This window comes from Stigmatopora nigra, chromosome 21, assembly GCF_051989575.1.
Source record: "Stigmatopora nigra isolate UIUO_SnigA chromosome 21, RoL_Snig_1.1, whole genome shotgun sequence".
In the NCBI taxonomy this organism is placed as follows: Eukaryota; Metazoa; Chordata; class Actinopteri; order Syngnathiformes; family Syngnathidae; genus Stigmatopora; species Stigmatopora nigra.
The window spans coordinates 3,296,454-3,310,517 of record NC_135528.1 but is presented as its reverse complement, the minus strand read 5'-3'; the positions used below and the strand labels follow the sequence as shown (position 1 = coordinate 3,310,517).

Below are 14,064 nucleotides of genomic sequence, written 5' to 3'. Positions count from 1 at the left end.
TTTCCCCATGATGGCGCCTTCATGCGGAAGCTAGTGGCAGTAGTTCTGTCCATTCTTATTCGTTTTTTTGTGTTTTACAGCCCATCTATCTTTTTTTAAATCACATTTTAATATTTCTGAATTCATTCCTTTTTACTTTACTTTGTACTTTATACTTTTGACTTTAATGATAAGTGATGAGTATGGTAATACTTTAGCCCTTTTTTTCTGTTTATATTTCACATGTACTGTTAACGGATGCACTTTTTTATATGTATCATATCTTGTGCTGCGCCGGCACATCTGTCAAATCTTTAAAGCTGATGTGGCGCCCGGGCTGAAAAGTTTGCCCATCCCTGAACTCGACAAATACACCCTTTGGCAGAAGGATGAGTGAAGCTAGATGACATCACACGCCATTCCTTAAAATGTGTAGGGGATTTAAAAAAGAAAATGTGTAATGGGGAAAGGTTGAATCACAGGCGGTGACCTGGGTTCAAATCCTCCTATCTGTGTGGAGTTTGTATGCCCTCTCTGGGCCTGTGTGGGTTTTTTTCTGGGTACTCCAGTTTCCTCCTACATTCAAAAGATGCATATTAGGCTGATTGGACACTCAAAAATTGCCCCTAGAAATGAGTATGAGCGTGAATGGTTGTTTGTCTCCTCGTGCCCTGCCATTGGCTGGCCACCAATTAAGGATTTCCCCTGTCTGGTGCCCGTAGTCGGCTGGGATAGTCTCCAGCATCCCCGGCGACCCTAATAAGGATGAAGCGGTTCAGAAAATGAGATGAGATGAATAAAAGTTACTGAAGCAAGATGGCTATTCAGCGATGACGGTCATGCGAGTTGCCTCTGAGGTGAGATTACGCATCTAGCTGTGTGTATATGCGATATCTATGTTGGCTCCTACTGTAAGTAACGTGGAGCAACGGTAGAATCTGGGGAGGATGTAGGCGACGTCTGCTGACATCTGCACGGCAGTGGTTTCTCCCTCCGAGCCGAGGACGACAAACAACAACCACTAAAGCCTCAAAAAGACGCACGGACTCACATGATTGCCCGCCGAGGTAGGCGTCGTTGACGCGATCCTAATGTTTCGTTTCCTCGAATAGATGAGGCAAAAGTCTTATCAAACTGTTTTGTATTAAAGTAAAGGTAAAAGTACTCATCCGATTTCTTTACTTGAGTACATTGACGTTTCTTCTGGTTAAAGTTACATAAAAAATGGAATCAGTGTATGTAATTTCAACTACCCAAAAGTTTGTGTTTCTTTATTTGATTTTTTTTATTAGAAAAAATGTCTTTTGTAAATACTAGTATGATCTGGTATGAAAATTAAATGTCATAAATGTAAGTTATTATTTTGGGGAAAATGTGTCAAAAAGAATATAAAAACAAATGAGCACAACCTTTTTTGCTCATATTATGGAATATTTCATTCATTAAGTGTTTAAAATTAAGTGAAAATAAATGTAAAAATATTGATTATTATTAAATCACATTGGGCCCATAATTTCGGATTGAAAAAAAATAAAATAAAAAATGTTTTTGACATTTTCATGATCAAAGTAGATAAAAGTACATTTCCAGTGTACTGCTACTATTCCAATGGTTTGAAACAATGACAAAGCAGGAAATACTCATAAAAATACATACTGTGAATCATTCCTAAAGTAACAAAATATTTTCCAGCACAATACTGTAAAAATACTAACCAATGAGGTGTTAACCTGATAATAAATCCCTTTTATAATCCCATTGCTCCAGGGCTTCTATGCTGATGTTGTTTATGCTGTAAATCTGTGATAAACCGAAATTTTGGTGGCTGAAATGTGTCTTTTCAGTTTTACAGGAAAAAAACAGCCAAAACACAATACTATAATAATATAAGTACTAAAACTCTATCAGGCTACCCACATCTTCTCTGGTTAAATATTATTTTGTGTTTTGGGTTGACTTTAATATGAAATCAGAACATACTTAGACAATCCACCCATAAAAAGATAGAACTGTCTTTATAATGAATTTAAATCCTAATAACTTTTTTTCTTCATATTATGATGTCACTACCAGAATTGCTGAATTAAAGTGGGGGTTTCCTGTTGCATTGTTTTGGTTGGAAAAACTAAGAAATTGCAAACAACAGACAGACTTGAGTGCCAAATTGATTTATCCATGTAAAATTACATTAGCACAGTTATGTTCATTTTTTCACGTGGTCATCATTTTTATTTAAGTTCTTGTGTGGCTGAAGTTTCATTGGCCTGTAAACAAGCACCCGTAAGTGGGCAAACTCTTTCTCAGTTACCAAAATATCCACATTATACGTAGTTTAGGGAGTGGGGGGACTTTTTGCACGGTAACGCGCTCGTAACATAACAAAAACAATTTTAAATTAACTTTGATTATGATGCAGACACTCAAAAATACATTTCATGCATGCTCGTATATCAAAATTTGTCTCATATCTCAAGATAAATATTTGCTCAAAATTTTACTCGTATCTCAAATTGCTCTTATTTTGGGGCACTCGTATATCGAGGTATTAGTGTACTCTGTTCTCCCAAACTATTGGTACTTCCACTCACAAAGAGTATGAAAATGATTTATATCTTTAGCAGGATGAATAAAAACCTCATTTTTTTGTCATAGAATAGCGCCAACAAGACCTATTGCAATTTCTTTTGCTTAAACCACAACAGGCTAATTCAAACAGCATTTTAGTCTCAAAATAGACTCTTTTACAACTGGAATTGGCCTTAGCACAAAATATTTTTATTTCATTTTATTGAAACCGAGGTTTAAACACTTTGTTAATTTCATGTTTTTTTTTTAATACTCTCAATTGTTTTGTACAGGAGAAATGGTTATCATATTCATGTTTTGGCATGTTACCTCTGCTTTGTAGCAACTTGCTTGTCATACCAAAAAACGAATAAAAAAAATGAGTTGCCTTTTTATGTTGCAGCAGAACATTTCTATTCAACCTAGTATTTTCATTTTTGATTGGTATTCTAGGTTCTATATTAAAGGAAGGCTTATATGAGAGAAATTTTAAAATTCAAAGATTTTAAGGCAGTTTTAAGGGTATAGCTTATATATGGAGGCGGCTTATATGAGGGAAATTTAAAAAGTCAACGATTTTAAGGCAATTTTAAGTATATAGCTTATATGCAGAGGTGGCTTATAAGTGAGAAAACACTGTATACTAAGCCTGTAAGTGAGAAAACCTTGCACAATGGTATACCGATGTTAGTTATTGTAGTACAAGCTAAGTACTAAGTGTTATTTAGAAAATGTTCACCATTTCTTTTAAAACCAGTCGAGTGAGGGAAGGATTTAAAATGCAAGTTCTCACAGAGGCACTGAGCTATTGGATGTTGGAAGGTGTGATGGAAGGCCACCAATCAAAGGAGCTTTTTGTTTTCAAAAGTCTCTTCTAGCTCTCTGGCAGAGATCCAAAATGGCCTTCTTCCTGTTGAAATCGGAGTTTCCTCAGAATACTCTGCCAAGAACATAATACAGTGGATAGCTCGTCCTATCATTAAAATTAAATGTAGGAGATGAAAAAGTGATGGAAAAAACATTAGCATATAACATTTTTTTTTTTACTTCGGATGTCTCCCCCCAGGATAAACCTTGACAAAGGTGGATACCATGATGGGTCGCTGTTCACGTAAACTGGGCGTGCTGGCTAAAGCGTTCTTCCTTCTGTGGCTGCTGTGGTTGGGGTATCTCCTACTTGCCCTGTCCCCTTTACCCTCCTCAACATCCTCCGTCAACACGGTTGCGTTAAAGCCTCGGAAACTTGACGTGGAGAACCTGGCTAAGCCCATCTACACCAAGCCCCCGGCTGACAGTAATACCCCGGGTGAGTGGGGCCGGGCGACAAACCTCAACCTGAATCCGGAGGAGAAGAAACAATCGGAGGAGAGTGTGGAGCTTTATGCCATCAACATCTTTGTCAGCGACAAGATTTCGCTCCACAGACATATCAAAGACAATAGGATGTCTGAGTAAGTATTTTTTTTTGTGGCTTACATCAATTGTAAATAGTAAATGAGCTCTAGTTTAATCATCATTTAAAGACTGGTGGCACAGTATGAGGTCCAAATTGGCGTTTAACTGTTTTGCTCAAGAATACTTCAATAAATAAATAGAATATATGTCAATATATAACAAAATGTCTGGGGTAGTGTCCGTGAAAAGCAATTTGAATTGATCAATTGGAATTGAATGCTTTTATTGTCATTATACATGTATAATGAGATTTAAAGCTTCTCCACAAAGTGCACAAATACAACAAATGAAGAGACAGATGAATAATAAATACATAAAAACAATAACTATTCAATAAATAATCAATACATATTTAATAAATAGTCTAATCAATAAGTGGGAGGTGCACAAATAACAACAACAAACAAATGAACAGGAAAAATAATAAATAATAACAATAACTTCCATAAATCGATACATATGTAATAAATAATGAATAAATAGGTAGTCAACATAGTTGGTAAACAACATAAACAACATAGTCAACAGAAGAATCTGATTGGCTCTCTCACCAACATTTTAATTCAAGTTTGTTATCATTCAAAACCTTTACTTTGAATAATACTTTTGAATACTTTTGAATACTTGCTCTAGGAGGCTTTTATTTTTAAAATGGCTAATAATTCTAAAAACGTGCTGCGTCTTGACACAAGTCTTATTTCAAGTTAAACCCGATTTTCCGGTATTGCTTTCAAAGCAGAAATGATTTGTTTTAATGATAAGTGGGAGCCAAGATTCTTTTTTTTGTTCTCCCCTTAATCCTTTTTTATTTACATTGCATCTTTACTTGTAATATTGCGGTTGCACCCTGCCACCTCCTTCATGACTCATCATAATGGCTGCCATCTGGATGCAAAATAAGATAGTTGGCAAATAAAGTCTCAGAAGAATGCATCACTGTTGGATCTAATCAACTTCTATAATAAAATCACAACTCCAAAACAGACTACATAAACTAAAAGAAAGTAAACCTTGCCTGCGTTAGCGAACATAACATACTTCAAGATTATACCTTTTAATATTGAAAAACAATGTTGGACAAAACATTAGGTTTCCACCACAAAAGTATAGCATTGTCCAAAAAAAAAACATTTCTTATCAGCTACTTCAATCACAATGTGCAATTGTAACATCATACTTATAGATATAGTTCATATTTTTCATACTACTACACATAATATGTGTTATACCTCAGGTGCCGCAGTAAGCAGTTTGACTACCACCATTTACCCAGCACATCGGTCATCATCACCTTCTACAACGAGGCTTGGTCCACCTTGCTTAGGACAGTCCACAGCGTCCTGGAGACGACGCCCGCCATTCTACTGAAGGAGGTCATCTTGATTGACGACTACAGCGATAAAGGTGGGTACTGGTATATGTTTTAAATAATGACATCAACCTGGTAAGATAAGTCCCATCCAAATAGTTTCTCAAATTTCTCAAAAAAATCAGCTAAAAGTGCAATATAACTATGCCCTATTAGTGTTTGTGTAAGTTTCTGTCGTTGTCTAGCATCTCTTACGTCATTTAATGTTATAATATATATTTTTTATTTTATATTTTATATATTTTTAAAAAATATTTGTATAATATTAATTATATATTTATCTTATTGATTTGCACTATCTCACTCTTTAGTTTTAGGAAATAAAATAGTTTTCAATCAAAACTGGAAAATTGGTTATTTTTTTTCTTTACAATTAATGAGGAAATTATAAATTGTCACATTATAACACTTGTATTGGTAATAAGATAAAATGAACAAAGTTTGAACAAAAACAAAGAGCTCGTTAGGGACCAGAATTGATTTCAAATATCAACAAAACATTTTAAAAATCATGTTTTGGCATTATGGTTGATATTAATCATTGTACAAACTGCAATAATTAAAATACAGTATCATTGACCTATTGTTGACATATAAACAGATACCAAAAATGATTATTTCTGCTTTTGGTTGAAAATAAGAACATAATAGGGGAGACTTGGTGTTTTTCATTGGACCGCTATGATATCCAAATGTGGTTTGCTGTATTTGTGACATAATTAGTTATTGTCATTACGGTACAATGAGGAAATGTTGTGTGATGTTTTCAGAGTATCTTAAAACGCAGTTGGCTGAATACCTCAGCAATCTGAAACGCGTTCGTCTCATCCGCACCAGCAAGCGTGAGGGTCTGGTCAGGGCCCGTCTCATTGGCGGCAGAGTCGCCACTGGTGATGTGCTCACCTTCCTGGACTGTCACTGCGAGTGTGTCAACGGCTGGATTGAGCCACTGTTGGAGAGGCAAGTCCAGAGTTCTTTTTGCATGGCAACACGCTCTTAACATAACATATACACATTTAAATGAACTTGGATTTCGATGCTGACAGGTAATAAGTAAGTTAGTAAATAAAGAAATACATGAATAAATAAATATAAATAAATAAATAAGTGTGTTGCTGAAATATATACATATACATACACATACATACATATTCATACTTACACATACATACACATACATACATATACTTACATACATATACATACACATACATACACATACATACACATACATACACATACATACACATACATACACATACATACACATACATACACATACATACACATACATATACTTGGATTTTGATGCTGACACACTCAAAAATAAGTTTCATCTAACCTTGCACTAAACTTAATTCTAATTTTGTTTGACATTTTTATACCTTTATTCTCACGGGTTGGCTCTATTGGCCCCGCCTCCACCCTGATTTTCAGATGCAACGAATCGAGGGTTGTTTGCTTTTGTCTTCCCTTCAAAATATTCCCAAAATGAATGACACAAACGTCCTCACAATAGTAGTATATACTCCTCTCGTATTAGCAATTGCTCCGCCATTCGCACTGATAAACAGGGGAGAAAAAATCTTATGAGCAGCCTCTCGTGTCTGCGGTATGCTCGTGTATCAAAATTTGTCTCATATCTCAAGATAAATTTGCCCGAAATTTTATTCGTATCTCAAATTGCTCGGACGTCGGGGCACTCGTATGTCGAGGTATTACCGTATTTAGCATTACATTGACAAAGATATTTAAAAAATGTGAACTTCCTTTTACTTAGAAATAAAAAGTTCAATTAAAAGAAAATCAATTGCAAACAGAACCATGAAAAACTATATAATGATAATTATTTAATTTTTTTTCAAGGATCCGGCAGAATCCCAAAACCATCATGTGTCCTGTGATTGACACTATTGACTGGAACACTTTTGAGTTTTACATGGAGACGGGCTTGCCGATGAGGGGGGGCTTCGACTGGAGGCTCACATTCCAGTGGCATGCTGTACCTGAAAAAGAACGCCAACGCCGAAAATCACGCATTGATCCCATCAGGTGACTTTTACATGTCTGCAATTAAAAATGCATTTGCTGCGGAATCATGTGAATAGAAAATTAGTATACTTATATAATAAAAATACAACTATGTATTGGATGTATAGTCGATAAATTCAGCACTGTTAAATCAAGACAACTCACAAAAAAGAATGGCATCAATTGATTGGTGAATCGGATGATAATGAATGTGACATTGAACATTTTTAAATATTCTAATGATGAATTAGACTTTAAGGATTTAAAATTGTAAATTCCATTTTAGAATTGTCTTAATAATTGTTTCACCAGGTACCATATGTTGTGTATAGTAAATGTTTTGTCATGGCAAAAGGTGTTCAAAATTTGTCAGTCAGCAGTACCAGTGAAATCATTGGTGTGAGCTTAGAAAAAAACAAAAACAAAAAATGTATATCAATTTTGAGTCACCAATTATGCACGTTATACTCAAATCAATTTCGGTATGTCTCATGACCCTGACTCTTTCATTTTGCAAGGTCTCCAACAATGGCCGGTGGCTTATTTGCAGTTAGCAAGGCTTACTTTCAGTACCTGGGCACTTATGACATGAGCATGGAAGTGTGGGGCGGAGAGAATCTAGAGCTTTCTTTTCGGGTCAGTATGTTCTCCTCCCCGGCGCTACACTAAATCGCTATATGCATTTTCTATTTCCTGAAAGTTCTACTATGTTATCCCATAGGTGTGGCAATGCGGTGGCAGCCTGGAAATCGACCCTTGCTCCCATGTGGGTCACGTGTTCCCCAAGAAAGCTCCGTACCCACGCCCCAAATTCCTACAGAACACAGTGCGGGCTGCTGAAGTGTGGATGGACTCTTATAAGGAACATTTCTACAAGAGGAACCCGCCTGCCAGAAAGGTGCAGAATGACAAGGCGGATTATTTCTCACTTGGGTCGAATTCTGGATAAATTTTAGCTTTCAAATGATTCATTGGTCAACTTTAACGGTTTGAAAATGCTTAAGTATAAAATAGAACATTTGACACAATATCAATACCATTATTGTAGATTTATTTTAAGATTAGTCATGAATTAAGCTAAAAAAACACCACAAAACCTTTTAGTTTCACAATTCATGTAGGAGGAAACTAGAATACCCGGAGAAAACCCACACAAGCCTGATCAGAACATGCAAACTCCACACATAAGGGTTCAAACCCACGGCCCCAGAACTGCGAGGCCGACATGCTAACCACTAATCAACAGGCCACCCTTAGTTTCACAAAAACAAGCAAAATACTTTGTGTAAATTATAAGAAGTGCTCCACACCTTTGTTAACATGTCCATGTTAAATATTTACATTAGCACCAGCCGCTAAACAAAGGCTTGGTTTTAGACATAAAGGCTTATCACAAATGTATGATAAATGTTTTTTTTTTAATGACAGGAGAAATACGGTGACATTTCCGAACGTCTGCAATTGAAAGAGCAGTTGAAGTGCAATTCTTTCCGCTGGTACCTTACCAACATATATCCAGAACTACACGTACCTGAGGACAGGGATGGCTGGCATGGTGCTGTGAGTACAATATTATTTATTGTATGTATTTTGACATACTTTGCATTCATTTTGAAATCCACCAATATAATTAGAAGATTTTTTTGTTGGAAAAAAACATCAACTAGAACAGTGCCCCAGTTTTGTATTTATTATGGTGGTGTTTTTTTTATAACATAGACCTGTTTTAATGAATGCAGAAGTTTGTTGTGCATAACTCTTGTTGTCCAACAAAATGGTGCTTTTTGAAAGTGCAGAGTAGCCAGTAACTCTGGGAAACTACTGGCCACAATTGCTATTGAGCAAAAAACATCAACGTCAACAAAAAGTCACCTCAGTTCTCAACCACATCCCCCCCACTCTTTCAGTTTTAAGCATAGGATATCTAATATATAGTCTATATAATAGGTTCACACAATTTAAATAATAGAAATCATGCATCATTCTAGAGCACTATTCATTTTCTAGTTATTTTATTGCTAAATTCAATTAACCAATCAATCATTAAATCAATCATAAGCCTTTATTGTCATCATACACAGCTATGTATAACAAAATGGGTGGTGCTACTCCACAAAGTGCGTTTTCCTGTAAAAAAAAAACATAAATAAGTAATATAAAAATACCACTGACTGATAGAATGGAATTTGCTAACATGTAAATTAGTAGTACTACTATAAAATCAACTGCCTTTTTTAAAAGGCAACTTATTTTTTGTCTATGTAATAAATCAAGATTCTGTGATTAATTTAAACTATCTATAGATGTTACACTTTTAAATCTAAATTTTCCCATAATAGGTTTTCATTCAAAAATCTGTATAATGTGTGGATGAATGGTCTAATTTTTGAGCTAACTGTAACTCCTTTCGTTTTGAATACACAAAACATTGTTACTTTCATGAATTCAGAGTGGTTTAACAAATGTATTAAATGTTAATTTTTATGCAATAAATTTCTTTGGAGTTTTAATAAATAAATAATTGCATAATAGTATTTTTTTTTTCCATTCTAGGTACGCAGCTCAGGTATCCCTTCGCAGTGTTTGGACTACAACGCCCCGGACCACAATTACACTGGCTCATATCTTGCGCTATTTGGCTGTCACGGGCAGGGAGGCAACCAGGTGATGCACCTTACTTTCGTAAAAGCATGAGCAATACATGAGAAATTACAGTAATTTTACTGCAGTTTAATTGTGTGAAACTATTTTCTTCCAAATTGAATACTGGCCTCCTGTGGCCAAGATGCACACAGAACAAGAAGCAGGACAATATTCATAAAGCAAAAAAATGCTGCAAACAGTACAACATATAAAGTTTTATTTTTCCTATTTAAAAAAACACAGTTCTTGGGGAATGAAAAAAAGGCTCTCTATTCATTTTAATTGGATTGGATTGAATAACTTTATTCATCCTGTATTTGGGAAATTTCATTGTCACAGTAGCAAGAGGTTGAGAATACAGACACAGGAAAGGTATTTTAGACATAAATAGATAGGTAATAAGTAAGTTAGTAAATAAATAAATACATGAATAAATAAATATAAATAAATAAATAAGTGTGTTGCTGAAATATATACATATACATACACATACATACATATACATACATACATAAAACATACATACATATACATACATACGCACACATACACATACATACATATACATACATACGCACACATACACATACATACATATACATACATACGCACACATACACATACATACATATACATACATCTACATACATATACATACATACGCACACATATACATACATACGCACACATACACATACATACATACACATACATACACATACATATACATACATATACATACATATACATACATATACATACATATACATACATATACATACATATACATACATATACATACATATACATACATATACATACATATACATACATATACATACATATACATACATATACATACATATACATACATATACATACATATACATACATAAACATACATATACATACATATACATACATATACATACATATACATACATATACATACATATACATACATATACATACATATACATACATATACATACATATACATACATATACATACATATACATACATATACATACATATACATACATATACATACATATACATACATATACATACATATACATACATATACATACATATACATACATATACATACATGTACATACATGTACATACATGTACATACATGTACATACATATACATACATATACATACATATACATACATATACATACATATACATACATATACATACGCATACATACGCATACATATGCATACATATGCATACATATACATACACATACATGCATACATACATACACATACATACATACATACATACATACATACATACATATACATACATATACATACATATACATAGATGTACGTGTATACATACGGTAGGTCTTAACATTCAGCCATTTGTTTTGTTAAAGAGTCTGAAAATAATGGAAAGATTGTCAGTGATTTTAATTATAAGCATTCTGCTCTGTCTTTTTTGTCCCAGTATTTCGAGTACACGTCCCGGAAGGAAATCCGCTTCAATTCAGTAACGGAGCTTTGCGCTGAGGTCCACCACGATAAGAAGGCTGTTGGCATGAGGCACTGCCCCGGCGACCACGTTTCCACGCCAGCCAACATCCAGTGGGAATTTCGAGACGTAAGCTGAATTTGTATTCATTTCTCCTCCATCTTGCTCTTGATCATGTATTTCCTTTTCCTCTCCCTCACCAGGATAAAAGCATTTACCACCCTCACTCGGACAAGTGCATCACGGCTTACCGCACCCCTGAAGGTCGCGCTCAAATCCAGATGAGGCCCTGCGAACCGCTTGATCGAAACCAGCAGTGGAAGTTTGAGTAAAGTTGAAAGGCAAGAATCTTAGTGACCCCACAACAACCCCTTCGGTGAAAGACAATTGAGGGAAATGTGAGCATTTGTACCGATTAAGTGCCCTCCCGCCAACCATTTGCTGCACAGGGATGGAGAATGCTATTTTTTTTAGCTGTCATGTAGCATGAAAGTGCCTCTGAAAAACTAATATTCACAAAGTGCCTGTGCCACTCCAAACGAGCAGGTGCCCACCTGAGACAAACCCAATTTGGTCTTTGAGATAATATTATGCTGAAATATAATGCTGAAATAACAGAAAAAAATATTTATATACTAGTGGTGCCTTGAGATGCAAGTGATGTGACTAATTATTTCAATATGGAAGAATTTAGGATATAATATTTTTAATAATGAGTATAGTTAAGGAATAATGTGCCATTTGTGTATTTACATTTCCTTTCCTTAACATTGAGGCTAATTCCTACTTTGGTTAAAATTAAGGTACTCTTACATTTAAGGTTTTGAGATACAAAAACTAAACAAATTAGATTTTTTTTTAGAAAGCACAATAGTATTTTGTTTATTTGTACAGTGACAATGAGTTTAAAACTTTGACTGTTTATAAAATATTTCACCTTTTGCAACTGATAATAAAAAATAAATATATGAAAAATATTGAAAAAATAGGAAATTCAGTAGTTTAATTTAAAATGCTAAACACTAATGCTCCCCAAGACTGACTTTCCTCAACATAAGAAATAGTAATAAATTATTTTGAAATTAAGCAGAATATATAAATATATATTTTCAAATGACTTTTATATTTGCACTAGGGAAAAACACTCGTTCATTCCATGTTGTCCAATATACACACTCCTGGGAATGTGTTCCCGAAACGTCAATATTTTGACTGACTTAAGCGAAGAGTTTACATTTAAATACACAAATCTAATCCAGTTTCACATCTGTTGGGAGCAGCGAACAAAAATGACCAATTTAAACTGCTTAAAAAAGGACATTCCCAGCATTTTTATGCGAATTATATTATTATAAACCTTATGACATGACTAGGTTATTAAAGATATTGTAAAATACAGCTTTCCTATTAATAAAGTGCAATTTTTTTCCGATGGGAATAAATATCAGGGCTAAATCTTTGTGCCTATGTGAAAGGATGTTATCTTACTAACTCCTAGAGGATATATAATAGATTTTAAATGTGACTAAAAGAACGAAAACAACATCGTTGGATACATTTAATCGCTGTTTGACTTTAAAACACTCATCTGCTGGATATTTTATTAAAGACTGTTGTGTCTGATTGTACTTGAAATGGAGAAAAATGTAGGAATGTCAATTGACTTTTCGTTTTGTGTTTTATGGACTACTGTTGTCAAGTTTGTGGGGCAAAGTTGATGTAAGAACTCCTGAAACTACTGATGTGATTAAAGGATTACATGATTTGAAGGAAATAAATTAAAAACGTTAATGATTTGCAACTGTGTTTTGTTTTGTATGATTTAAATGGAATGAGCATGATTGGCTGACCACTAATTCAGGGTGTCCCCTGCCTCTGGCCTCAAGTCAGCTGGGATAGGCTCCAGCACCCCTGTGACCCTGTGAGGATTAAGTGGTTCAGATAATGAGATAAAATGAGAGATTTAATTTTCCAGGTAAACACTGGTGGGAAAATGACAAATGGCAGCTTGATTTCCAGCAAATCAGACAAGATTAAATTGTTGGTATTATTATTATTATTATTATTATTATTTTAAAGCTGTGTTAAAGGCATTTTTCAAAATATACACTAAAATAAACCTAGAGTTGCCCAGTGAGTGAATGGCTGTCAGTCTGCAGGCTGCAGCACCCCCAGCGAGCCTTGTGAGTAAAAGCAGTATGGATAATGAATGAATGAAATTCTTTGAATCGGACATGTAGTACATGCATTTATAAGATAAAATTGGGTTCTATAGACATTCTAATTGCACAGAAAATAAAATGGAATGATGAACTTGTTTTTGATGCAGATGCAGATATTGCACAGAAAGCATTCATAATAATTATGTAGCATATTACATAGTATATATGTACTATGCAATCTGTTTTCCAAGTTTACATCCACCAACACACCTGAATCAAATAATTGTGCACGTCATCAAGCTTCTGGACAGCCTATTGGTTAATTTATCATTAGATTCAGGTGTGGTACAGGAAGGAGATCCGGAC

General features: G+C 34.6%; 1 protein-coding gene across 1 annotated transcript; it reads left to right on the top strand.

Moving 5' to 3' along the window:
• Positions 1-836: 836 nt before the first annotated feature.
• poc1bl (POC1 centriolar protein homolog B (Chlamydomonas), like) lies at positions 837-13,337 on the top strand. Its single transcript, XM_077743887.1, has 11 exons — positions 837-1,046; positions 3,611-3,995; positions 5,234-5,403; positions 6,139-6,328; positions 7,235-7,420; positions 7,918-8,035; positions 8,121-8,297; positions 8,828-8,959; positions 9,953-10,063; positions 11,513-11,665; positions 11,740-13,337. Exons 2-11 carry the CDS (start codon positions 3,637-3,639, stop codon positions 11,866-11,868), a joined length of 1,725 nt encoding a protein of 574 aa, XP_077600013.1. The 5' UTR covers positions 837-1,046; positions 3,611-3,636; the 3' UTR covers positions 11,869-13,337.
• Positions 13,338-14,064: the final 727 nt, after the last annotated feature.